At 38.7% G+C, this 21,832-nt stretch overlaps 1 protein-coding gene across 3 annotated transcripts in view; it reads left to right on the top strand.

The window, feature by feature from the left end:
* The window catches only part of ctdp1 (CTD (carboxy-terminal domain, RNA polymerase II, polypeptide A) phosphatase, subunit 1), a 107,558-nt gene that overhangs the window by 36,461 nt on the left and 49,265 nt on the right, over nucleotides 1–21,832 (top strand). For all 3 annotated transcript variants that reach the window (XM_088090299.1, XM_042506262.2, XM_088090300.1), the window contains 3 exons: nucleotides 647–788; nucleotides 2,125–2,355; nucleotides 5,532–5,685. In XM_088090299.1, the coding sequence (XP_087946425.1) occupies nucleotides 647–788; nucleotides 2,125–2,355; nucleotides 5,532–5,685 (527 nt within the window). The remainder of the gene's footprint in view (nucleotides 1–646; nucleotides 789–2,124; nucleotides 2,356–5,531; nucleotides 5,686–21,832) is intronic.

Here is a 21,832-nt window from a genome sequence, read left to right as displayed (position 1 = left end):
GTTACCTAGTTATTCAGTCCAGTGCTCCAACAATCAACAGCTTCAGTATGGTCAATGTGGCGAGCTCAGATAAAGGCATACATCATAAATGTACGTCTAAAGTGTTTGTATAATTACCCAGAAGGAAGGAGGGCAAAAGTTCTGCTCTCCAGCTTTGATGAGAAAACTACAGTATAATGAACATCCCTTTAATCAGTTTGTCAGGTTATGATACACAGCTCAATACAAAGCAGACACTGCATACTGTACACCCACTGGAGAGGAAATGTGATATTCATACACGACTAAAACAACTAAGGGTTAACAGCTCCAAGGCTCAAAGATTCAATTGGTTTCTTTGTGTTTAACATCAATAGGACTTATTCAAGCAGAAACACTACTCTCTGTGGATTTGAAAAAACAATGGCTTTCTGGATTTCTTAGAAAACAATTTAGCTGGCAGAAAAGTGAAAAATCTTCCTTGTTATCTTTCAAAATAATATTGATTAGAATAATTTTCTTTTTCAGGACAGAAAGTCTGATCATTGATGTGAAATGATTCAGCAGCCCCAGAGTGTGTGTTTGTGGTAATAGCTTTAGATTGTAAGGTCACACTCTGTTCTGATTTTCTTTTTTTTTCTCTCTCTCTTTGATTCCTGTTACCCAGGCACCGAGAAGGTCCGTCAGGCACAGGGCTGCCAGCACCTCCATGTAGTCAACCCTGACTGGCTGTGGAGCTGTCTGGAGCGCTGGGAGAGGGTGGAGGAGCAGCTGTACCCGCTGAAGGAGGACTACTCCAAGACGCCAAGGTAAAGGAGCTGTTTAATGAGCCGACTAACAAACTGCTGCCTGAGAAAATACAACGGATATTACTAAAATATCAACCACAAAACAAACACATCCTAAGATAATTCAAAATCTGAGTTTTCATGACTCCATGCTGGAGATACTAGATGTGGCCAGGTATACTATGTTTTCAGGTTGTAAATCTGTCCGTCCCATTTTCATAAAATAGATATCTCAAGAACATTTTGAGTTGGTTTTTTTTTTTCAAATTTGGCATAAAAATGTTTACTTGGACTCAACTGACACTGTCTCATTCTCGTGAACATGATAACTAAAGAGCACCATGAGAGAATTTCTTCAACTTTGACACAAATGTCCACGAGGACTCAAAAATGAACTGATTTGAATTTGGTAGTTGAATGTCAAGTTCACCTTTACCTCTTTTCAATTTACAACCTCAACATACTCCAACCTTGCATTTTTACTAACAAATATACTTACCATCCAGATTTGCTGCCAAATCTTTTAATGACTTTGGCAGTTCACAAATCCATTCTCATTACTCCACGCATTCTGATAACTGTGATCTCCCTTTTTGCCGTACCACACAAAGCCAATTCTCATTTCCTTACAGAGGCTCATTGCTGTGGAATGCCTACTTGCATATCACCAAAACAACATAATTTCAGTTTTTCTTAATAATTTCAAGCGAGAATTGGGAGACAGCCTGATGAAACAAGCCCCTTAAGAGCCTTCATTAGTATATTTTAACCCACAGTCTAATTATGCAGACATGCACTCATAATTTGTCTTGATCTTTTTGTTGTTAATCGCTGACCCCATTGTATATTGCTTGCATCAAAGTATTATAATTCATTGTATTACTTGTAATTTATTGTATAACCTTTGGTGAGGTATTTCTAAAAGACCATTTGGGTTTCTAACCTCTCAGGCACCTGTTTTTCTGTATTCTTTTTGACCTGTTTTTCTGTGATTGTTTTTAATGGTGCGAATAAATGAAGATAAATGAATAAAATACAAAATAGGTTTTTTGCTGCAACTGAAGAATTCATACACTAATTATGACAAAATTTTGCACCAATGTCTAAAAGGATAAAATAATGATGTGGTGATAATTTATGTCCAAATGGTCAAAGGTCAACTTTACTGCGACATCATAATATTTAGCATAATGTTTATTAGGCCAACTTTGAAACTGTGCTGATTGTGGTGATCCTCTCTTGCAGAGGAAAGATGTGTGTGAAGCATCCATGTTTTAAACTTTATGGGCTACTTGACTGCTGCACAAACACATGCAACCACAAGGCGGTAATTCCAGTTTTTTGTTGTCTGTCAAAGGAGCAACAGTCCAGCAGCATTCCCTGACATTCAGGGTTCCCTGCAGAAGCATATTTTCCACCCAGCTCCCATCCAGCAAAGACCTCCAGCTGCAGCCCCCGAGGTTCGCACCTACGACTCTGTCACAGGGAAGCTGATCCGCAGGGGCCCTCAGGTGACGCGGCCGCAAACCTACCACCATGCGTCAGGGTCTTTGTTGCTCTCTGATCAAAGAGAGCAGTCTTGTCTCAGGTAAGAACAGAACTGAAGTGGTGCAAATGTTATTTTTTTAGACACTGGAATCACGGTTGCATAATGCTGTATATATATCCATCTAAAATAAAAAACATAATAGCCAGAACATTCATTCTTTTTGCTGCTGAAATCGGAGGCTTTCATCTTCCGTCTCATCACATTGTACGCTCCCAATAATGTCATTGTCTACATTACCTATGATGCAAAAACGCACGGTGGGTTGGCTCCAGAGGAAGAGTCTATCCCAATGCCTTTGCACTCTGCTCATGAAAATGAACCTATCTCAAAAATTAAACAATGCACATAGTTCAGATAACTTTCAGTGTTAAGGAATTTTCTGTTTTTTATTTCGCATTTTAAAAATCTTTTGGATCAATATGTTTTGTTTTTTTATTTTGTAAGCAGAAAACATGCAGAAACATGTCCAATAATTGTATTTTATCTTTAATGACATAGTTTCAATATTTTTATAAATTATTATGGTTTATTGACTAACATAACCTTGTCACAGAGGCTGTTCAGATTTTAGGGATATGAAGTATCTGAAGATTCTCCCACAAGTGACAAAATAATAGATGGGTTTTTGCATCGCATTACCCTTCAAAAGTTGAGCAGATCATCTGGAAGTTTTGAATCCATCCTCTGTGAAATAATGAACTATCACCTCCCAGAAATCCCTCGTATGTCCGCTCCCACGTAAAAGGGGCTTGCTTTTCTGTTATTGCTCGCATAACACGCCGACGTCATCTTCATTTGGAAATAATGAGGGCTAGTGCAGTGGCTGCAATAGAAATAAACCTGCTAATGGCTTGAAGATCCATCGATATGCTTCTAGGAATGTTATCGTGAGAGGAGAAGTTGCATAACATCACTCAATGGAAACAGAGTCATCTCGCAATTGAGTTTAATAAGTAAAAATACCAACGAAGGCACTGGCAGATCACATCTATTGCAAAGAGTTAAAATGTCACATGTTGTTTCAAAGCCAAAGCTGGGATAAACAGTTTTCACAAGCTGTGTGGTACTCCTCAATAATGGGTGCGATGATAATTGATTGTATAGTTGGTGGAGTATCCCTTTAATGGCAACACTACAGTTAAGGGATTATTTTCTACTAACAAATGAAAAATAAATGTTGATATTGCCTGGCCCTGCAGTATCTGCAGTCTCTGTCAGTCTTTATATTGACAGGAATAGTGGACACCCTTTTTGATTGCATTCAGAAAAACCTTTGGGGTTTGTGCAGAGCTGAAGTATGTAAAAAAGTGAGAGTCATGCTATTGATGCACCTCTGTTAAGTGGTGACTACAGAATGGCTCATAACAGATCTTAAATGTGTTGATTTGTCCTTCGGGCCTCATTTCCATCTCTCCCTTCTCTGTGAACAAAGACAGCTGTTGGTGTAGTGCAACACTTACTATATGAATCTCCCTCAAGGGAGACATACAGCGTCCTCAGCTATCAACAGAGGCACAATAACCCCCAACGTGCCTCTTATGGTATGGATTTCTTATAGCGTTTGGTGGCAGGAAGTGTGTTGTGCAGCTCCTACAAGACCCTTGGAATGTGTGTTGTATTTATTTGTATCAGTAGTCTGAGTCGTAAAGAAAAGTACAGTAAAATCCAGGCTACTTTATACGACTAGAATAAAACTCCCAGTGCAAAATACTGATCCAGTTGTATAAATATTTGATTTTCCAGTCGCGTCTTCATTTAATTTCCACCCACAGTTTGACAAGAATGATGTGGCAGGTGCAAGGAACGCTTTACAGTTCCTCAAAGTCACCTCTGTGATCTTTCACTCCGTTTGTCATTCATCTGTCAGTCACAGATGCTAATGAAGAGTGTGTCCTCTGTCTTAATGTGTATTTGTCTTTGCATCTCTAGAGGAATAAAAGCTAACTTTGCCATCTCTCCCTACTGGAAAGTCATGGAGGCTTAATGTTTTGAATTGAATCTATCTGTGATGATACTCTGCAATTAATAATCAGGAGCATGAAATTGGCCCGCATAATTCATGGATTGGAGGCACTGCGGAGTTTTCAGGGACTAGCATAAACTGGGATTTAATCATCAAAGTTGATGTGTTCAATTAAGCACTGCCAAGAGGAACTAACCACTCGTATGAGATTTACATCTAATAGGCCCTCGCTGCAGAGGAAGACTTGTTTAGATTTATTGATACTGGTGCCATTATTGATTCTGCTCATTGGTCTGATTCTTTATTGATTCCTGATCAGTTAATTGTGTGTTGAAATACAAGGCTGACAAAGGTTCTTAGCATCAATGCAATTGTTTTATTCATTATCTGAAAGAGCAACTAAACCCCCAAACCACTTTTTTCAATTAAAAGCAATATTTATGCGCATTCAGTATGTGGTACAGAATAGTGCTAGTGCTACCCCAGTGTACAGACATGCAGAATTGGTAAAAAATATTCTCCACGTTTAATCAATCAATAGTTAACCATTAATGTTCCTAGTTGGGAAGCAGTGGCACTTTTGTGTAGTGTCACATACATGACATTCCCAGAATATGAGCCGATATTGTGCAGAAAGGTGGAGTTTCCACAATTATTTGAAATGACCATTTTACAGACATTACCAGCAGCACCGCTGTCATATTTCTTCATGATGCCACTCTTTGGCCCATTTCTTATTCTTCACTGTGACCTCTTTGTCAAAAGTTTCCAGCAGATTAGACACATGAGATTGATGTTATTGGTTTACTATGCCCACAGTGTCAGAAAAACATGACAACATTAATAAAAGGAATTGTTAAATAGGAGGCATACAATTCCAATAGATTGGACAATTTGGAACCAGTTCTTGATTCCCATTCCTATTTGTAACTGTTGGTTCCCAGCCTCATTCTTTAATCTTTCACTGTACATCAGAAAATAGACTTTGTTGTGAAATGTGCTGATTATGGAGTGCGATTGCAGTTCCTGTGAGGATAACTGTAACATAAGAATGCCCTTAAAACTAGAACAAGCAAACAAGACAACAAAAATAAACAAGAAAGCAATTATCTCTTATTTCTTAAGAAGGCAATGTGAATAGGTTCTCACAGAGAGATAGAAGCTGTTTTGATGGCTGATTTGTCTGTTAATTTTATCACTAAAGCAGTTCATATTCATGTTTTATGCTTGTGTGTCTGTTACTTCATCACAGGGGAACTTCAAAGAATCAGCAGGATGACGTGACGGGGTCTAGCCAAGATGATGAGCAGCCGGGGCCGTCCCGTCGGAAACGACAGCCGAGCATGTCAGAAACTATGCCTCTCTACACACTTTGCAAGGAAGATCTGGACAGCATGGATAGAGAGGTAATAATGGGGAGGGATTATGGTGCTACCTTCTGCTTGCTATTGTTTTGCCCTCAAAAAAGAAAACAGCATTCAAAGTATCAGAGCAGGAATGTACAGAAAGGCTTTGAAAATCTATAATTATAGTGAGTCTATTACATGTAGAGCCCCAAGTGGCAGCTCCAAGGCTGAAAAATGAAGCTAACAAGGAAGTGCCAAAAACTGCAGTTCCTCTAATGGCCACTTGAGTTTGCTTCCAAGAGCGAGTCAGTTCGCATGTTAAAATGCCTAATTTTACAGCAGAAAAAATTAGCTCGGTACAGAAAATAAACAAACAAACAAAAAAAAAACTGTTTTGGTCCCTGTAGTTAATTTCAACATTCATAACAACTGTATACAGGGTGATTTTTTATAAAACTCACTTAAAGTTACGCATAATTAGAGCATGGTGGCTTTGAGTTACAAGATGGGTTCCCTCCATGGGCAAATTGCTAGCATGGTGACAAAGTTTGTTGGGTAATGTAACCACGGTGTGTGCCTAGATTCGCAGAGTATAAATTATTAAGTATAAATTTAGCTGTCGCCATAGGCGTCAATTTAAGGAATTACGCAGGTGACACACCCCCTTCAATATTTAGAGTATGCGCATATGTCCCTTCCAATAAACACATGACGATGGCAGGGAACTTTGACAGGATTTTTTTGACAGAATTAAAGACATAAGACATACACCATAAACTGATGTAGGAGTTGATGTAGAAAGAGGACCCTAATATTAAACCCCCCTCCCCAAGCTAGCAGGTAGTGTTTGGGTTACCTCCACCCACTTAATCAAATATGGTCACTTCTGGCTCCAAAGATTCCAAAATAGGGATGTCCATAAATGCTAAACTTCGATGCTTCAGAATGGGAGTCCACAAACCAATGGCTGAGGTCACATTAACTACGTCCATTATTATTATTGCTATTATTTTTCAATCTGTGGTAGAGCCTTATTCAGTGTTTTGTTCCTTGTTTTAATTTGCTTGATGTGACAGAGTTCACATGGTCTGTAAGAAACTGGAGGGTGTATATACACTAACCAAGGCATTCAAATACACAGTGTTTCAGCAGTGCCTCTGTGATATCTTTCGGGGTTAAATCTTCATTGCAGCCTCACAGTGGGGTATATGTGTATCCACCTATAGTATATTTGCTTTGCATCAGCCAGCCGAACAGCACCAGTCCCCACAATCAAACAAGCTTTATTGATGTCACCACAAACATCTTGATTTTCGGATGACTTGCTGCGTGAGGCTTTCAGTCGATTCAACACTCCTGCACTCCTGATTCATTATTTGTACCTTTTTCTTTCTCTCCATCCCTCCTTTTCTTAACTGCATCAGATGAGAGCCTTCTGATTGCCTCTTTTTTGTATTTCTGATGGAGCTGTAATTAAGTATTTATGTTCAAACTCAGCACTTACTGCTTGCTTACACCACAATAGAAGTCTTTCACTGGCAACCCATTTGAAGGCTTTTATTGGTAAGTAGCCGCATGGTGTGTTGACCAAGGTTAGTGGTCAATCTACTTTATAGGATTATGGATGTGGATGTTTGTATGCTGGGGCAGCAAGGACTTTCTCATAAGGTTTTTGTGGCCTGGTTGTATTTTGCGGTGATGTGTCTGGTTGACTGGCATCCTTTCCACGTGATGTCATTTCTTTGTACACAAAATGTGTCTTTAATGTTGCATCTTTCTTACTTTACCGTCTTTACATCTTTTCTGATATGCAAATCCTTACATCAGTCTAGTTTTTGTACTTTTTGCCTCCCCTGCGCGGCATGTGAAGTGATTACTAATGTCTGAGAGCTCTGCACCTCCCGCTCAGATAAATGCTCTTTAATGGAGTCAGAATTCAGTTGATGCTTCAGCGGGGGAAAAATGTGTGATCTGTCAAGGGCCACTCAGTGGGTGTTTATTGCGAAGAAAGAGCTGTATGGATTGTTCACATGGGATGTGGCATGCGGCAAACCATGTACAAGGTGAAGTCACGTGTTGGTTAGTGGAAAGTATTTGTTCTCTTTTTCATTGAAAAGCTACATTGGTTACCACTAAGGTACTTTTAATTTTTGCCTTAAAAATAAACCAAATCTAATATTTTGTACTTGTTGAAGGTGCATCGCAATGTTAAAAAAATTAAGGCAGTTCTAATGCTGAACTTACTATTCAAATGTGTATTTTTTCATTTTTTATAACCGTGTTGGCTAACGTTAGCAAATCCTGTCAATCCAGTGCGATTGTATCCCTTTCAGAGGCTTTGTACCTGGTGTCTTTTTTTTTTTGGAGACTATATAAAATCAGTCCAGAATGACACCCAATGTCATTTTTTATTATTTATCCATTTTTCTGTGTTGAAAAAAGCTGTTGTTAGCCGTCCACTAGCCATCTATGATGCCTTTGAGACTGTCAGGCCAATCAGAGGCTGTGTTTCTGTCCGAGTGGCTCTGTTGGGAGTGGTTTGCCTTCGTACTACAGATTTTCTCGTCAGTTAGTAATTCCAAATGTGTATTGATAATGTTGGAATTCCGTCTAAGGTATAACAAAAACATGCTGGTAGCAGCATTGGCAATGCATAAATCTGTTTATTAGGGGTGGGGACATGGCTATAATATAATATAATGATAGTTCAGGGTATTTTTGTGGTAATAATATTCTTGATGACATGATAAAATACTGAGTTTTTAAAAAAAATAAATTTTAAGAACATACAGCTTTAATAAAATAAGTGCAATAGTTGTATATTTTAGCATTAATGTAGCAAAAAATTAAGATAAGCTCTCAGTCCTTTTATTTGTAAATGACTGTAAAGATTCAGATTGTGAAAAAAATACAACTATAACAAAAAATACAATCAACCACAAAAAGTCTAAACAGTTGCCAAATCCACTCACTCAGCACTGATAATCAGACACAAACACACACAGAGACCTCCTTTTTTGACAGGCTGTTGTGTTGCGATGGTTATCCCACATTCACATATTTTTTTGTCAAGTGTCACATAGGTTTACATTTACATTATGACAGGCTCACACCAAAATGACCTGACCAAACTGATTCCTGCCTGCACACAGAAAGAGAGGAGAGGGAGAGAAATTTACTATATTTACTTTTTACATGCACTGTGCAAGTGAGTAATGATTTCCAAACACTTTGAAACCTGGACTGATGTCATTTTATTGTGCTGCATTCAGATGCCTTCCACAGGTATTTAAACTTTTAAAACCGAAGCAAATTGGTTTAATTTATTTCGAAAGCATGGATAAAAAAAAAAGGCAATGAGCAACTTGCAACTTGGCCAGAAATGTTCAACAAAGTGAGAAAGAAGATTTTCTTAGATTATTAATCTTAGATTATTTGTTCTTGTACCCCCCCCCCCCACCACCACCACCACCACCCCCACCACCCCCACACACACACACACACACACACACACACACACACACTAAATTTTGAGTCATTTAATTGCCTTTTACCCCGTGTATTTAAAATTAATCGGGCCAATCTGCTTAGGTTCCAAAGGGTTAATGCTACTGGAGCTAATGTGCTTCACACTGTTCACTCTAGCAGTGTGTGAAGCAGAAGCAGAAAAGGTTTCATAAAAAGCCTTTGCAGAAGTTTTTGGGGGGGTGAAAAAGTTATTAAGGATTCACACAATGAATTCAGACAAGACACAATAAATATAAGGGAAAAGCTTTAAGAATTTTACAAAGAAACTGCTCTGACAGAGAAGCTTTTTGTCTTTTTCTCCTCAAACCACTAAATCAATCACAGGTTATAGATCCTGCAAGGAAAAAGGTACTTTGTTTAAGATTTAATTGAACGATCTGGATGTCAGTGTGAAAGGTCATGTTTTCCATGACGAACCGACTCCTGTTAGTGGGATGCCAAACAGGCTGCCCAGTTGTTAACGCAATTGAATTCTGAAGTTAAATAACTGTAGCTGCAGGCGACTGCTCAGTCTGAGAACTGCTGCGCCATGGCTTTCTGAAAATAGACTTTCTTCTTTTTTTTTTTTTTTTTTTACACCTTTTGTGTTTGAAGAAGATGCAGGGCTGCATCTCATATCCTCTTAAAATGACTGACCTAGAATATTGCCAAAGCCAACAGCTGTTTAATATTTCTCTTTTCATTTCATATCTCCAAGCTTTCAGGATGCTACTGATAAAAATCTCTTCTTTTGTGTTTGAAGATGAAGAAATACCCTATTGATGACTTTGAAAATACGTTGACTTATTCATTTAAGGATATTTCTGTTGGCTAAAAAGCTTATGTTAGAACAGATTAAGACTCTTGAATCAATTTGGTTTGGTTTTGCTCTTGCCTGTGGCTTTGGAAGCCAGTATTGTAACCCAGTGACCGTACTCTTGATAGTAGCAGATGAAACAGTCTTGCTAAAGGTAATTGCACCTGCTGCAGCTCAATTTGTCCTTCATGTACAGCAACTACAGCAAAAGCAGGACATATTTTCAGAGTTCACGTCTGTGTTTATTACACACCATGACAACCGCAGCAGGAAGTACACTGGAAATTTTGTTTCTATTTTTAAACTGGAAATGATACATTGTGTGATTGTGTTTGAGTCCAGATGTATAGACTGAGAAGGGTTCTCTGCCCCCTCCTTGGAAATTCTACTGGGTTTTTGAAAAGCAGAGAATGTGCTATTAAAAAGTGTATTTTTCGTGATTATATGAATGAATGCAAATTGTACAATATGTCGTGGAAATGGATGGCCTTGAGTCATTGTTGATCGCATGAATATATTTAATGTTTTATAGTTTTTCATTAGAAAGCATTTTGAGCAGAGGTTAATGGATATGGATTAATTATTAGATTATAAATTTTTCCCTCATAACATGTTTTATAATCAAATTACTGAGTCCTTTTAACTGTATGTAACTCCTATGAAAATGGGTCATATTAGGCACAATTTGATAATTCATGCTACTAATTTGGTATTTATTCATCTTCTTTGAACTCCTACCGAGACGAGGGCACAAACCCTATTGACCCCTTTCCCTTATCACTTAGCCCTTACCCCTGTGTTAACATCTTAGGGTTGGGGTCACAATTCTTGTTGGAATAGAGGGTTAGGCCCTCGAAACAGAGGTTTTTTCAGAGGCACACTCCAAACTAAGTGTTTTGAGAAATCATCAACAGCACAAGAAACCAAATTTTTTAATATAAAGTTAAAAATTTCAACAGCCATGGCATTATCGTAATTTAAGTTTGTTTTTATGGATGATTGTCCTTCTCTTTAAAACAAGTGTACAAAAAAAATCCTTTGTTTTCCTAGAATTAAAAAAATTGCAGAATGGCAGGGTAGGAGCAAGGGTTTTTAATGTTAACCAAAATGGCACCAGTAGCTGATAATGAAACAGACTTGTTTGATTCTCTTATAGCCTTAAACCTTTTGAATGTATCACGAGCATCCATGCTTTACCAGGCTTGGACAGTATATAAAATTTCATACCTTTCTGAAATTTCACAGGGGTATGAGGGGTTTTACGGTATAACGTCAAGACAGAAAGTACACTACTTACTTTAAGCTTTTTAGACTAATAAATTCACAATAGAAACCCACAAAATGTTAAGGAAAGTTATATTCTTTCACCTCTTTTCTGTTTTAAAAAAAGAAATACAACTGTACACCTTTTGAATTCAACTTTCTCTTGGTTAAGGAAGACTGATGAGGCTTCATTGCCTACTAAACTCATCATAAAACTCACTTAGCTGAAACTCAACAGCACCAATGTGAAACTCACCCAAATCAATTTTGTTGCTCTTGCTAGTTATCTAGTTACTGAATCCACTGTTCCAACAATTACCAGCTCCACTTTGGTTCCACCAGTAGAGACCCCAGACTGAGCTCTGCTGGTGCGTGCTGTGCACTACATACAATGAGTTTAATAGAAAGAGGAGTGCCTGTACATATCTGCCAAACATATCTTCGGGATTTCTTTTACCCTGGTATATCATTATACTGTGATACCAACCAAGCCTATACTTAACTATCTCTAAATGGCAGATAGCATTCTGATTATATAATTATTGCCATTGTCATGTTGGTTTATGCAAACACCATCTACAACTAACTTTAATGATGACATATCAGGGTCTTGAAGGGTTTCCCCATTTCACAGGGGAAGATTATAGCCCCTATAGCCATTGTAACACAAAGGGCACTCAAAAACAAAATAAATGGGATTGGGCCAGGATCTAACTGCCCTGTGTCATCACTTCTAGTAGAGAAGTTATCAAAACTACTGCATTTTCATTCATGTCATCTCAGAACCACAAAGATCTACGCTTTCTGTCAAAGTCCTGTGCTTGGGCTTTAATTTTCAATCTTTATGAAAGGCTAAGCTCTTGCTAATGTGGCACTCTGATAGTTGAAGATGGAGTTGGTTAATGAGCTGTCCAGTACTTACACTAGCCATTGTTCCCCCAAACACCAGAAGCACTTCTTGTGCAAATGTGACATTTGTGAACGCTTGAGCATAAAGCTGAGTGAAGTTCACAGATGAGCAGAGAAGATTTGATTGTGTTTTTTGTCCCATCTGGATGTTTTGGATGCAGGCAAAGCTCATTCCTTTCATTTTGAAGGCTTTGAAATGCTTCTAATGATGTAATATATTCCAAAAGAAAATGTCAGGCGCTAAATTTATCAGTTGTTATGAGAATTCTGCATGGACCTGAGAGCAAAACCTGACATATACCTGTGTCTTTAAAACCCATTCCCAGTGCTCAGGAATTGCTATTGTAATTTGGAAGTTGGATTATTTACTTCTTACAAGCAAAGCAAAATCCATGTCCAACACCTTTTGTACCGTAGAAAACTAAAGAAATTGACTCCAAGGAATGGCCCTTTGTAGATACACTGTATTTCAAATGTCAGCCTCCTCGGACTGCCTTAGCTAAAGGGCAGTCTGTGACGTTCTTAAACACTCTACATCTTCAGGGCAAATGAAAAGAACCAGTCTTAATTGGCTGGAGCAAAGTACACATCTGAGTCAGATAGACAGCCTTATGTTTAAATGTCACCAGTGGTTACATGCTGCTATGTGTCAGTTTGCCCGGAGCAACATGCGCAGAGTTACCCAGCAAAGAACGACATCAGTGTACCACCTGGGTGACCTTTCTTGGAAATTGCTGTTCTCTTGTTGGCTGTGTGATGACTGGGACTGTCTGCATTCTCTTTCATCGACTACTTTTAAATACACTGTAATGCACCATATAGACCATTCGTTTTTTTTGTTTGATATTACTTGTCAGGAAAGGTTGTCCTAGGTAATCATATGTTCTAGGACTGTCACCTTTTAATCCACAACAAATTAAAAATAATGTATAATTCATTGAAATTAGTTTAAATGCAACCCATTTTGCCTAATCCTAAAATGTGCTTCAGAATTAATATAATTTGGTTCTTTTGTGGTATCTCTGCTGCCTCACTTAAATGACAAGCCAGTGGTTCTCGAAGGCAGTTGCATTACATATAAAGTAAGCACAAAGCCAACACATTACTACTTAGACGGTCTGTTGTCTTGATTATAGGGTCAGCTTGGCAAGCAAGTTTTATCCATTTAGCACTAAGGGTGTAAACTGCAAATTTAATTATATTCATTTGTATTTATTTCATGATATGCTATAACATTGATTCTTTGAACAACGATACCATCTTTGCTGATGTCACAAAGTCTGCCACCGTGTGATTTTGTTAGGCTGTTAGCACTGTTTGAATGATAAAGAAGTGGGTGTGCTTGGATCGAAAAAGTGACACAGATGTGCCATGAGAATTTCAAAATAAAGGTGTATCTCTAAGATGATGTAATGCATCAATGTTTTCACTTTGCATTGATAATATTGGTGTCATTGATCACTGAATCGATATGTAGGTCCAGATCGATGTATCATTACACCCCTATTTCAAACTAGTTTCATCAATTACTTATAGGACAATACGGCATACAATGGGTCAGATAGTTTAATAATTAACAGTGCTTATAGTCTACTTACCTTACCATCACTAAGCTATAAATAAGCTGCAGTACACAAGAAACCTGATCACTGGCCCTGGATTCAAAAAGACTTTGAGACTCAACCAAACAAACACAAAATAAAACTAAAAGCTAAAAGCAGCTGTGAACTCCAAACTTTGGCAGTTATAGCCCGTAGGATTACCAGTGGCACACCCACTAATGGGCCAAAGAACACCGCCATTTGAAAGATTTATGCCGCCAAGTGGGAGATCCTTATAAAACCTTTCCACACTGTATATGTTAAAAATGAGGAACCATGTCTGCTTGATCTTCGAAAAAAAAAAAAAAAAACAAACATCTGATTTGATGCAACTGAAAACCTGCAAAACAGATCGCTTATGCAGCTAGCGTGGACTTTTTGCTTGAGAAGCTAATTCAGTAAACAATGACATTATGCTGTTTTAGGATGTTTTGCTCTCAGATTTCAGGATAGCCTGCTGAGCTATCGTTACCCTGACTGTGCGGCCACCTTCCATTGTGACAGCACAACATTAATTCCGTCAAAGAAACTGTCAATTGAATATTTCTCTAATGTTGGACCAACAAAAATTTACTGAAAAGCTTGGTGTTAGATTTCTTATCTTTGGCATCTTTTAATGCGTTATGTCTAGACCACCTAATGACTATGTTAAAATTCTATTTAATCTCAGCGGCTCAGATTTGGGTAACCTTTGCTCTAAGAACTTTTTCTAGACCAAATGACAGTAACACTGTGGAGATTTACATCCAATCTTAATATGTTTTATAATAATATATGTTTTTTTTTCACTATTATTTTAATATCTGGGATGAGTGCCTGTCTACCTTTTAGCAATCATTCATGCAAAGGCTACGAAGAGATATGCATTTTTTTTGCCATTTTGAACAGTTTTTTCTGTAACCAAAAAAATGGCTTCCTCATATGTGACCAGTCTTTATTATATCAACAAACTGATATTTTATCAACACATGGCTGTGAACAAAATCAAACGTTGATCACAATGACAATTAAAGTCAGAATCTAAATCTGGGACAATGCAGTTTAGCTTTTAAACATTATTTTATGTCACATTTGCATAATTAAGCTGATGTATAACTGTACATTATCTTAATTACTCAAAATATAAGTAACTGAAAATAAACAAAAGCAGCCCAAAGCTCATGCCAGCCCAGTAACCACTTTAAAAAGTTAGTGTTGAGCTCTGCTTTGGTTCTTTTCGAAGTGAGCTCCTGAAGCTCTCCTCCCACTTACACAAAAACGCCACCCAGATACTCTCCCAGTTTGACCTCAGATGATCCATGATGAGCCGTATCCTTTACTGAAAAGACAGCATTGCCTTGTGGGTGTATTACGTTATGGGCTTCTTCAATAATGGATTTCTCCCTCTGGACTTGCTTTTAACTGGAGCACCGAGGGATGTGGAGACACAAAACTTCTAATAGCCAGTGTTTAAGACGGCTGATAAATATATTTTTAGCAAAGTTTAAGATGGGAATCATAAAAAAATAAGAAGTAGACCACCGTACAGCGAGATGTGTGGGAAATATATAGATCAGGCTGTGATTCTGCAGGTTCCTGGAAGAGACTGTAATGTCAGTGATAGTCAGGAGCTAAATGTTAGTTATATCACAGTCATTCATTACCTGGTCTTGTGATATTTGCGTATTTGTACTGATGTCAGAACTCCCTCAGTGAACTACTACACTATAAAAAAAGACAGTAATGGTTCTTAGCTTGAAAATTTCTCTGCATTTCTGCTTATTAACAAAAAAAAACTCTCATTGTACCCAAATAAAGCTCGTTCTGATGAAAGGGATTATCAACCTTTCTCATTGGAGACATTTCATCATAGTAGGGAAAACATAAGTGAAGTCAAGTCTTTTCATAAAACTAGGCTGTCTTTACATTAAAAAGACAACCATACTTTTGAAATTGGTGCCACATAACCAAAGAAAATGAGAAAGGCACTGTGGCATTCGCTTTTGGTCAAGAGGTAGAAAATCTACAAATACCAGAATGCAAGGAATTTATCAATCCCTTTCCTTGTTCTGGTTCACAAAATGCAAATGAAATCCAATGCCACATGAGTGGATTAGTCATGAATGATTATAAAACATAGTAAGGTGAAGATTTAGACACAGGTCAGTGTCGGTGTGACATGTATGATGCCATGGGGGCCCTTAGAGAAGCGGCTCATTAAGCCCGGGATCATAGGAGATCCAGCTCAGTCATCAGTCACAGTGAACCCAGCTCTCCCTTCGCCTGCAGGTATTGATCTCCCACATCCTTGGTGAGATCTAATCCCTGTGAGGTACTTTGGAGGACAAGCCTCTGCATAGCTCTGCAGAATAGAGGGTTTATTAAGGAATATTTGTCATATTATTAAGATAAATAAAGGATCGGAGACCACTGTTTTTTGTCGAAAAATAATCATGTCCGTACAATAAGGCATAATAATGTGTTTTTTGTCCAATCGCATGGTCCCAGGACAGTGTTTTGCCCCATTTTTTGCTTCTGGAACCATTGGATATATGAAAGCCTTTATTGCTTGGTGGCAACAGATATGTGATTACAGCTTTGTGTGAAGTATCACAGCAGTCCCAGCGGAGCTCCCACGGATATAAAATAGCACATGGTGTGAAAGATCTGACTCAGCTGACGGAGAGGTTTCTGTCGATTTTAAAAACCATATTTAATTATGCTCTTCGCAGTTGATTCCCAAGATTACTTAAATTGCAGTGCAAGGCTCCTCCTCAGCTGGCCATGCTGCCATGACCTTATACAAGTTCTGCTTCTCATCTTGTGGCTTCACAGGAAGTCTCAGCACAAAGCCCCAAGCTCTGATAAGATGTGAAGGCTATGAAGAGAAATGCTATGGCGATACTTGCATTTGTTTGGCGTCCAGTCCGTGGAGATTATTGTGCTTTTTATAGGCCTTGCAGAGCAGATGAATAGTGGGGGTTGTGATGTGATCCTTTCATGTCAGTTGCACTGTTCTGTGTGCAATTAAGTTATGTCAAATCATTGTTTTCCTTTAAAATGTTTGGAACCAGAACACTTGAAACTACGGGATCTGACCAGGAAACAACCTTTAGGCCTGAAAATGAAGGCAACATGTGGTAAAAACTGCAGTCCCTCCAGTTGCCGCTTGAGGCTGGCACCAATAGCGAGTCAATCTCCATGTAAAATGCCCAATTTTACCAGAGAAAATAAATGTTTTTACAGCCTTTTACAAAAAAAACAGTTTTGGTCTGTATAGCTAATTATCCTGTTCAGGACAACTGTGTGGGGATGAATTTTTAAATAACTCACCTGTTAACATTTTATTAAATATTTTATTTATTTTAATGTTTCATTTAATTATTAAAGTATGTGGATGCTTTGATTGAAAGGACCAAGTGCTAAGCGTCCCCTCAGTTGGTTGGCTAAAATGCCAGTCATCAAAGTTTTTCCAGTCTATGGTTTTAGGGCTGGAAGCAATTGTCACATAAGTGCTTTTTCACTTGCATGATAGTTTATCAACTTCTGGATTTGGCCTACTACCAACAAATAATTCTCAGTATTAATCAATGTGAAGATTATTTTCTCAGTCAATTTGTTTCATAAAATGACACAAGAACAAGATTTGCCCATTACAGTTCCCAATTGTTTAGGCTGATATGTTCAAATTGGGTGTTTTTTCTGAATTATAATTTAAAACCCAAAGATATTTGGGCTCAATATCATATTTGACAGAAATAACCGACACATTTCCATACGCCCCATTCTCTGAAAAGCAATATCTTGAGAATGCCTTAAGAGAATTACTTCAGATTTGGCTCAAACATCCACTTGGATTTGATGCACTTATTCGACTTTGGTGGTTAAAGGTCAAGGTTAATGTGACCTTGCATCTGTCTCATTCTTGTGAACGCAATATCTCGCAAACCCCTTCTTTAAATTTGGCACAAACGTTTACTTGGACTTAACAATGAACTGAATAGATTTGACAATGAAAGGCCAAGGTCACGGTGAAATTTCGTCCATCACAGTTTCTTAAAAGTTATATCATAAGGAAGCCTTGAAGGAGTTTCCTAAAATTTGACACAAACATCCACTTAGATTAGAATTATGAGGTCAAAGGTCAAGGTGGCTGTGACCTCACAAAACATATGTTTTGGCTACAACTTAAGAATTCACTTTCTATTGGGGAAAGATTTAACACAAATGTCTAATAGTATAAAAAGATACAATTTTCTCACTGAAAAAGCAAGAAAAAAACCCACCAGAATCATCAAACATGCAGTTGTGATCACAGGCAGCACTCACATCCAGCTCTCAGAGCCTTACAATCAAGAGAAAAAAGAAAAAAAAAGAAAAGCAGATTGCATCACTGAGGATCCTTCACACCCCTTACAGAGTACCTCTGGCCAAAAGTAGAACATACAAGAACTCTTTTATTCACACCTTAATATACTTATTAAACAGGGCAAAATGCACTACTTTGTAAATGTAGCATTGCACACATGGATTTAATGATTTGTGGAAATGTTGTATGAACTTATGTGAGTCTTATGGGTGTGAATGCTTCTTTTTCATGTTTGAGCCCCTAACCTAAGTCAGTTTTCTGTCACAATATGATAGACAACAAAGTTGTTTGAGTCTTTGAATTTTATGGATGTAAACTGCAATTGCAACTTGACAGCTGCAGGGAGGCATAAATCTGCGAGGCAGTAATTTTAGTTGTTTAAGAAAAGGACCAGAAAAAGCCCAGAATGCCACAGCAGTCGTGAAGTCATCAGTCTGTCGCTGAAAGCTGTGTGAGTGGTGCTGTCCATGGTCCTGAAAATTGTTTATGCATTTCACTGAGTTTCACAGGCACGGTTTAAAATGCAGACCAGTGCTACAGGGTCAGGTTTAGTTGACCATTATGTCGACACAACCAGCAATTTACCGCTCCCAGACAAGCCACTCCATCACCCGAACCAGAACCCATCATCAGTCCCTAAAGCTTGAACGCTATGAATATTCCCCCTGCGCCAGTGTTCATTTATGCACTGTCCTTAGCAGCCTGACAGAAATATTCTCAGTCATCTGACTGTGGCAAGATGTCCAGTTTTGGTCTTCGCTCAAAACATTAGCATCCATTCTATCAGGAGTGAATTGGTCGGGAAAAATTTTCTGAACTCAGGAAAGTGCATCATTGATACAGAAGCTCTCTGAAGTCTCTGAATGAACTCTCTGAAGTATTTCATGTTTGAGGCTGTTCCTTTCCAAAGTAATGTTTTCAGCTGAGCCTTATGTAACTACCCTTGACTAACCTCAGCTGCAGTGTCAACACGTCTTTCTGAGATGACGGTGAAAAGAAGCCAACATCTTCCAGTTTGCAGAAACGCTCAAGGATTTGTGTCCTCAAAAAGATTGTTGAATTCTACATTTGAGTGTTTCCATGGCGTTAGGAGTAGGCAGAGGTGGAGTAAAGATGTTGCCATTGTTCCCGTCAAAATGGGACTTGCCCTTGACTCAATAGCTATATGGCATGCGGCCTTTGATGCGACCCTGAGCCGATGAACAACTCAGGTGAATGCAGGTACAGTTGTATGAAAAAGTTTGGGCACCCCTGACAATTTCCATCATTTTCATTTATAAATCATGGGTGTTTGTATCAGCAACTTCATTTTGATCTATCAAATAACTGATGGACACAGTAATATTTCAGTGGTGAAATGAGGTTTATTGGATTAACAGTAAATGTGCAATATGAGTCAAAACAAAATTAGACACGTGCATAAATTTGGGCACCCCAACAGAAAAATCCCATCAATATTTAGTTGAGCCCCCTTTTGAAAAAATAACAGCCACCAGATGCTTCCTATAGCCTGTAATAAGTGTCTGGATTCTAGATGAAGGTATTTTGGACCATTCTCCCTTACAAAACATCTCTAGTTCAGTCAGGTTCGATGGTTTCCGGGCATGGACAGCCCGCTTCAAATCATCCCATAGATTTTCAATGATATTCAAGTCTGGGGACTGGGATGGCCATTCCAGAACATTGTATTTGTTCCTCTGCATGAATGCCTGAGACAATTTTGAGCAGTGTTTTGGGTCGTTGTCTTGTTGAAATATCCAGCCCCGGCGTAACTTTGTGACGGATTCTTGAACATTATTCTCAAGAATTTGCTGGTATTGAGTGGAATCCATGCGACCCTCAACTTGAACAAGATTCCCAGTACCAGCACTCGCCACACAGCCCCACAGCATGATGGAACCTCCACCAAATTTTACTGTGGGTAACAAGTGTTTTTCTTGGAATGCTGTGTTCTTCTGCCGGCATCCATAACAGCGCTTGTTATGCCCAGATAACTCAATCCTTGTTACATCACTCCACAGCACCTTATTCCAAAATGAAGCTGGCTTGTCCAAATGTGCTTCTGCATACCTCAAGCGACTCCGTTTGTGGCGTGTGCTCAGAAAAGGCTTCTTCCGCATCACTCTCCCGTACAGCTTTTCCTTGTGCAAAGTGCGCTGAATTGTTGAACGATGCACATCCACACCATCTGATGCAAGATGATCTTGAAGGTCTTTGGAGGTGGTCTGTGGGTTGTTTTTGACCATTCTCACCATCCTTCGCCTTTGCCTCTCTGATATTTTTCGTGGCCTGCCACTTCTGGCCTTAACAAGAACTGTGCCTGTAGCCTTCCATTTCCTCACTATGTTCCTCACATCGGAAACTGACAGCTGAAATCTCTGAGATAGCTTTTTGTAGCCTTCCCCTAAATCATAATGCTCAGTAATCTTTGTTTTCAGGTCATTCGAGAGTTGTTTTGAAGCCCCCATGTCGCCACTCTTCAGAGGAGAGTCAAAGAGAAGAACACCATGAAATTGGCCACCTTAAATACCTTTTCTCATGATTGGATACACCTGTGTGTGGAGTTCAATGCTGAATGAGCTCATCAGACCAATTTTGTATTCCAATAAGTAGTTACAGGTATTCAAATCAGTGAAATGACAAGGGTGCCCAAATTTTTGCACAGCCTATTTCTAACCTCTGATTTAATTACATACAATTGAATATCACCACACTTAAAGTTTTTGTCTCAAAAACACCCCAGTACTCAGCTTTGATTAGGAAATGAATGGCATGCCACTTTGATCATTTCCTGTGAAGATAAAGTAAATTATTATGCAGCCTCAGAGGGGTGCCCAAACTTTTTCATACAACTGTATATGCGCAGTGGCATTGGAGGTCTTTGTGCTCCAGTTTTACCAGAATCTCCACTTTTAACTTTTCTTTTTTTGGAGGGGTTGTATTACTTGTAATGCAATCTGTGATCTACCATGTAGTCTACCTCTCCTCACATTTGCATTCATTTCCTTTTTCCCCAAGACCTCAGGTGAGCTTTCTTTTATAAATATGGATCTCTTATCTTCCTCTGAGCCCACATTAAATGACACGTCAACGCTCCATTCTCCATTACTCCATTCAGCAATCAACTTTTTCCCCTATTACCACCTCTGACTACCTTTCTTGGATGGAGTGAGTAATTTTGTCAGGGAATAAAGCTTGTATAAGCCCCCCTCCCCCCCCCTCCCCTCCCAGTGTGAATTTGCTATGTAAATTTCTCCCTGTGCGGTCGTCAGTCTGCTGAAGACATGAACTCTGTGTACAATAACACAGGGAAAGCGGAAATTGGTCAGAACAATGAGCGCTGATTGATGGCGGAGTTGAAATGTGTCAGGCTCCCACTTTGGGTTCCTGCCTCAACTACTCTGCCACTGATTTTGGCAGGTACGCTATTGTCTATTGTATTGTATTACGCTATTGTCTCATCAGAGTTACGTTAATGCTCTGAGACGTCTATATTTTCCTTTTAAAGTCAGAACTGAAGTGAATCTGTGCTCTTAAAAACTTGATTCTTTGCTTGCCAGAAAGTTTTTGACTTGAATAACTTTATCCCAGATGAAGCTTTGCAGTGTTTCTTGAATGGAATTGATTTCTGTCAGCTGCCAATAATTACACTCTTAGAAATAATGTTGCTGATTGGGCGCTTGTCCCATTTGGAGAAGAGTTCTTGGTAGAACCATTTTATTAAGTTCCACCTGGAAACCTTTAAGATGGTTCTCTCTACAA

This window comes from Plectropomus leopardus, chromosome 17, assembly GCF_026936395.1.
Source record: "Plectropomus leopardus strain MGB_pleo_1.0 chromosome 17, ASM2693639v1, whole genome shotgun sequence".
Taxonomy (NCBI): domain Eukaryota; kingdom Metazoa; phylum Chordata; class Actinopteri; order Perciformes; family Serranidae; genus Plectropomus; species Plectropomus leopardus.
Note: the sequence above shows the minus strand (reverse complement) of the source record. Positions and strands in the feature narration are given on the sequence as shown.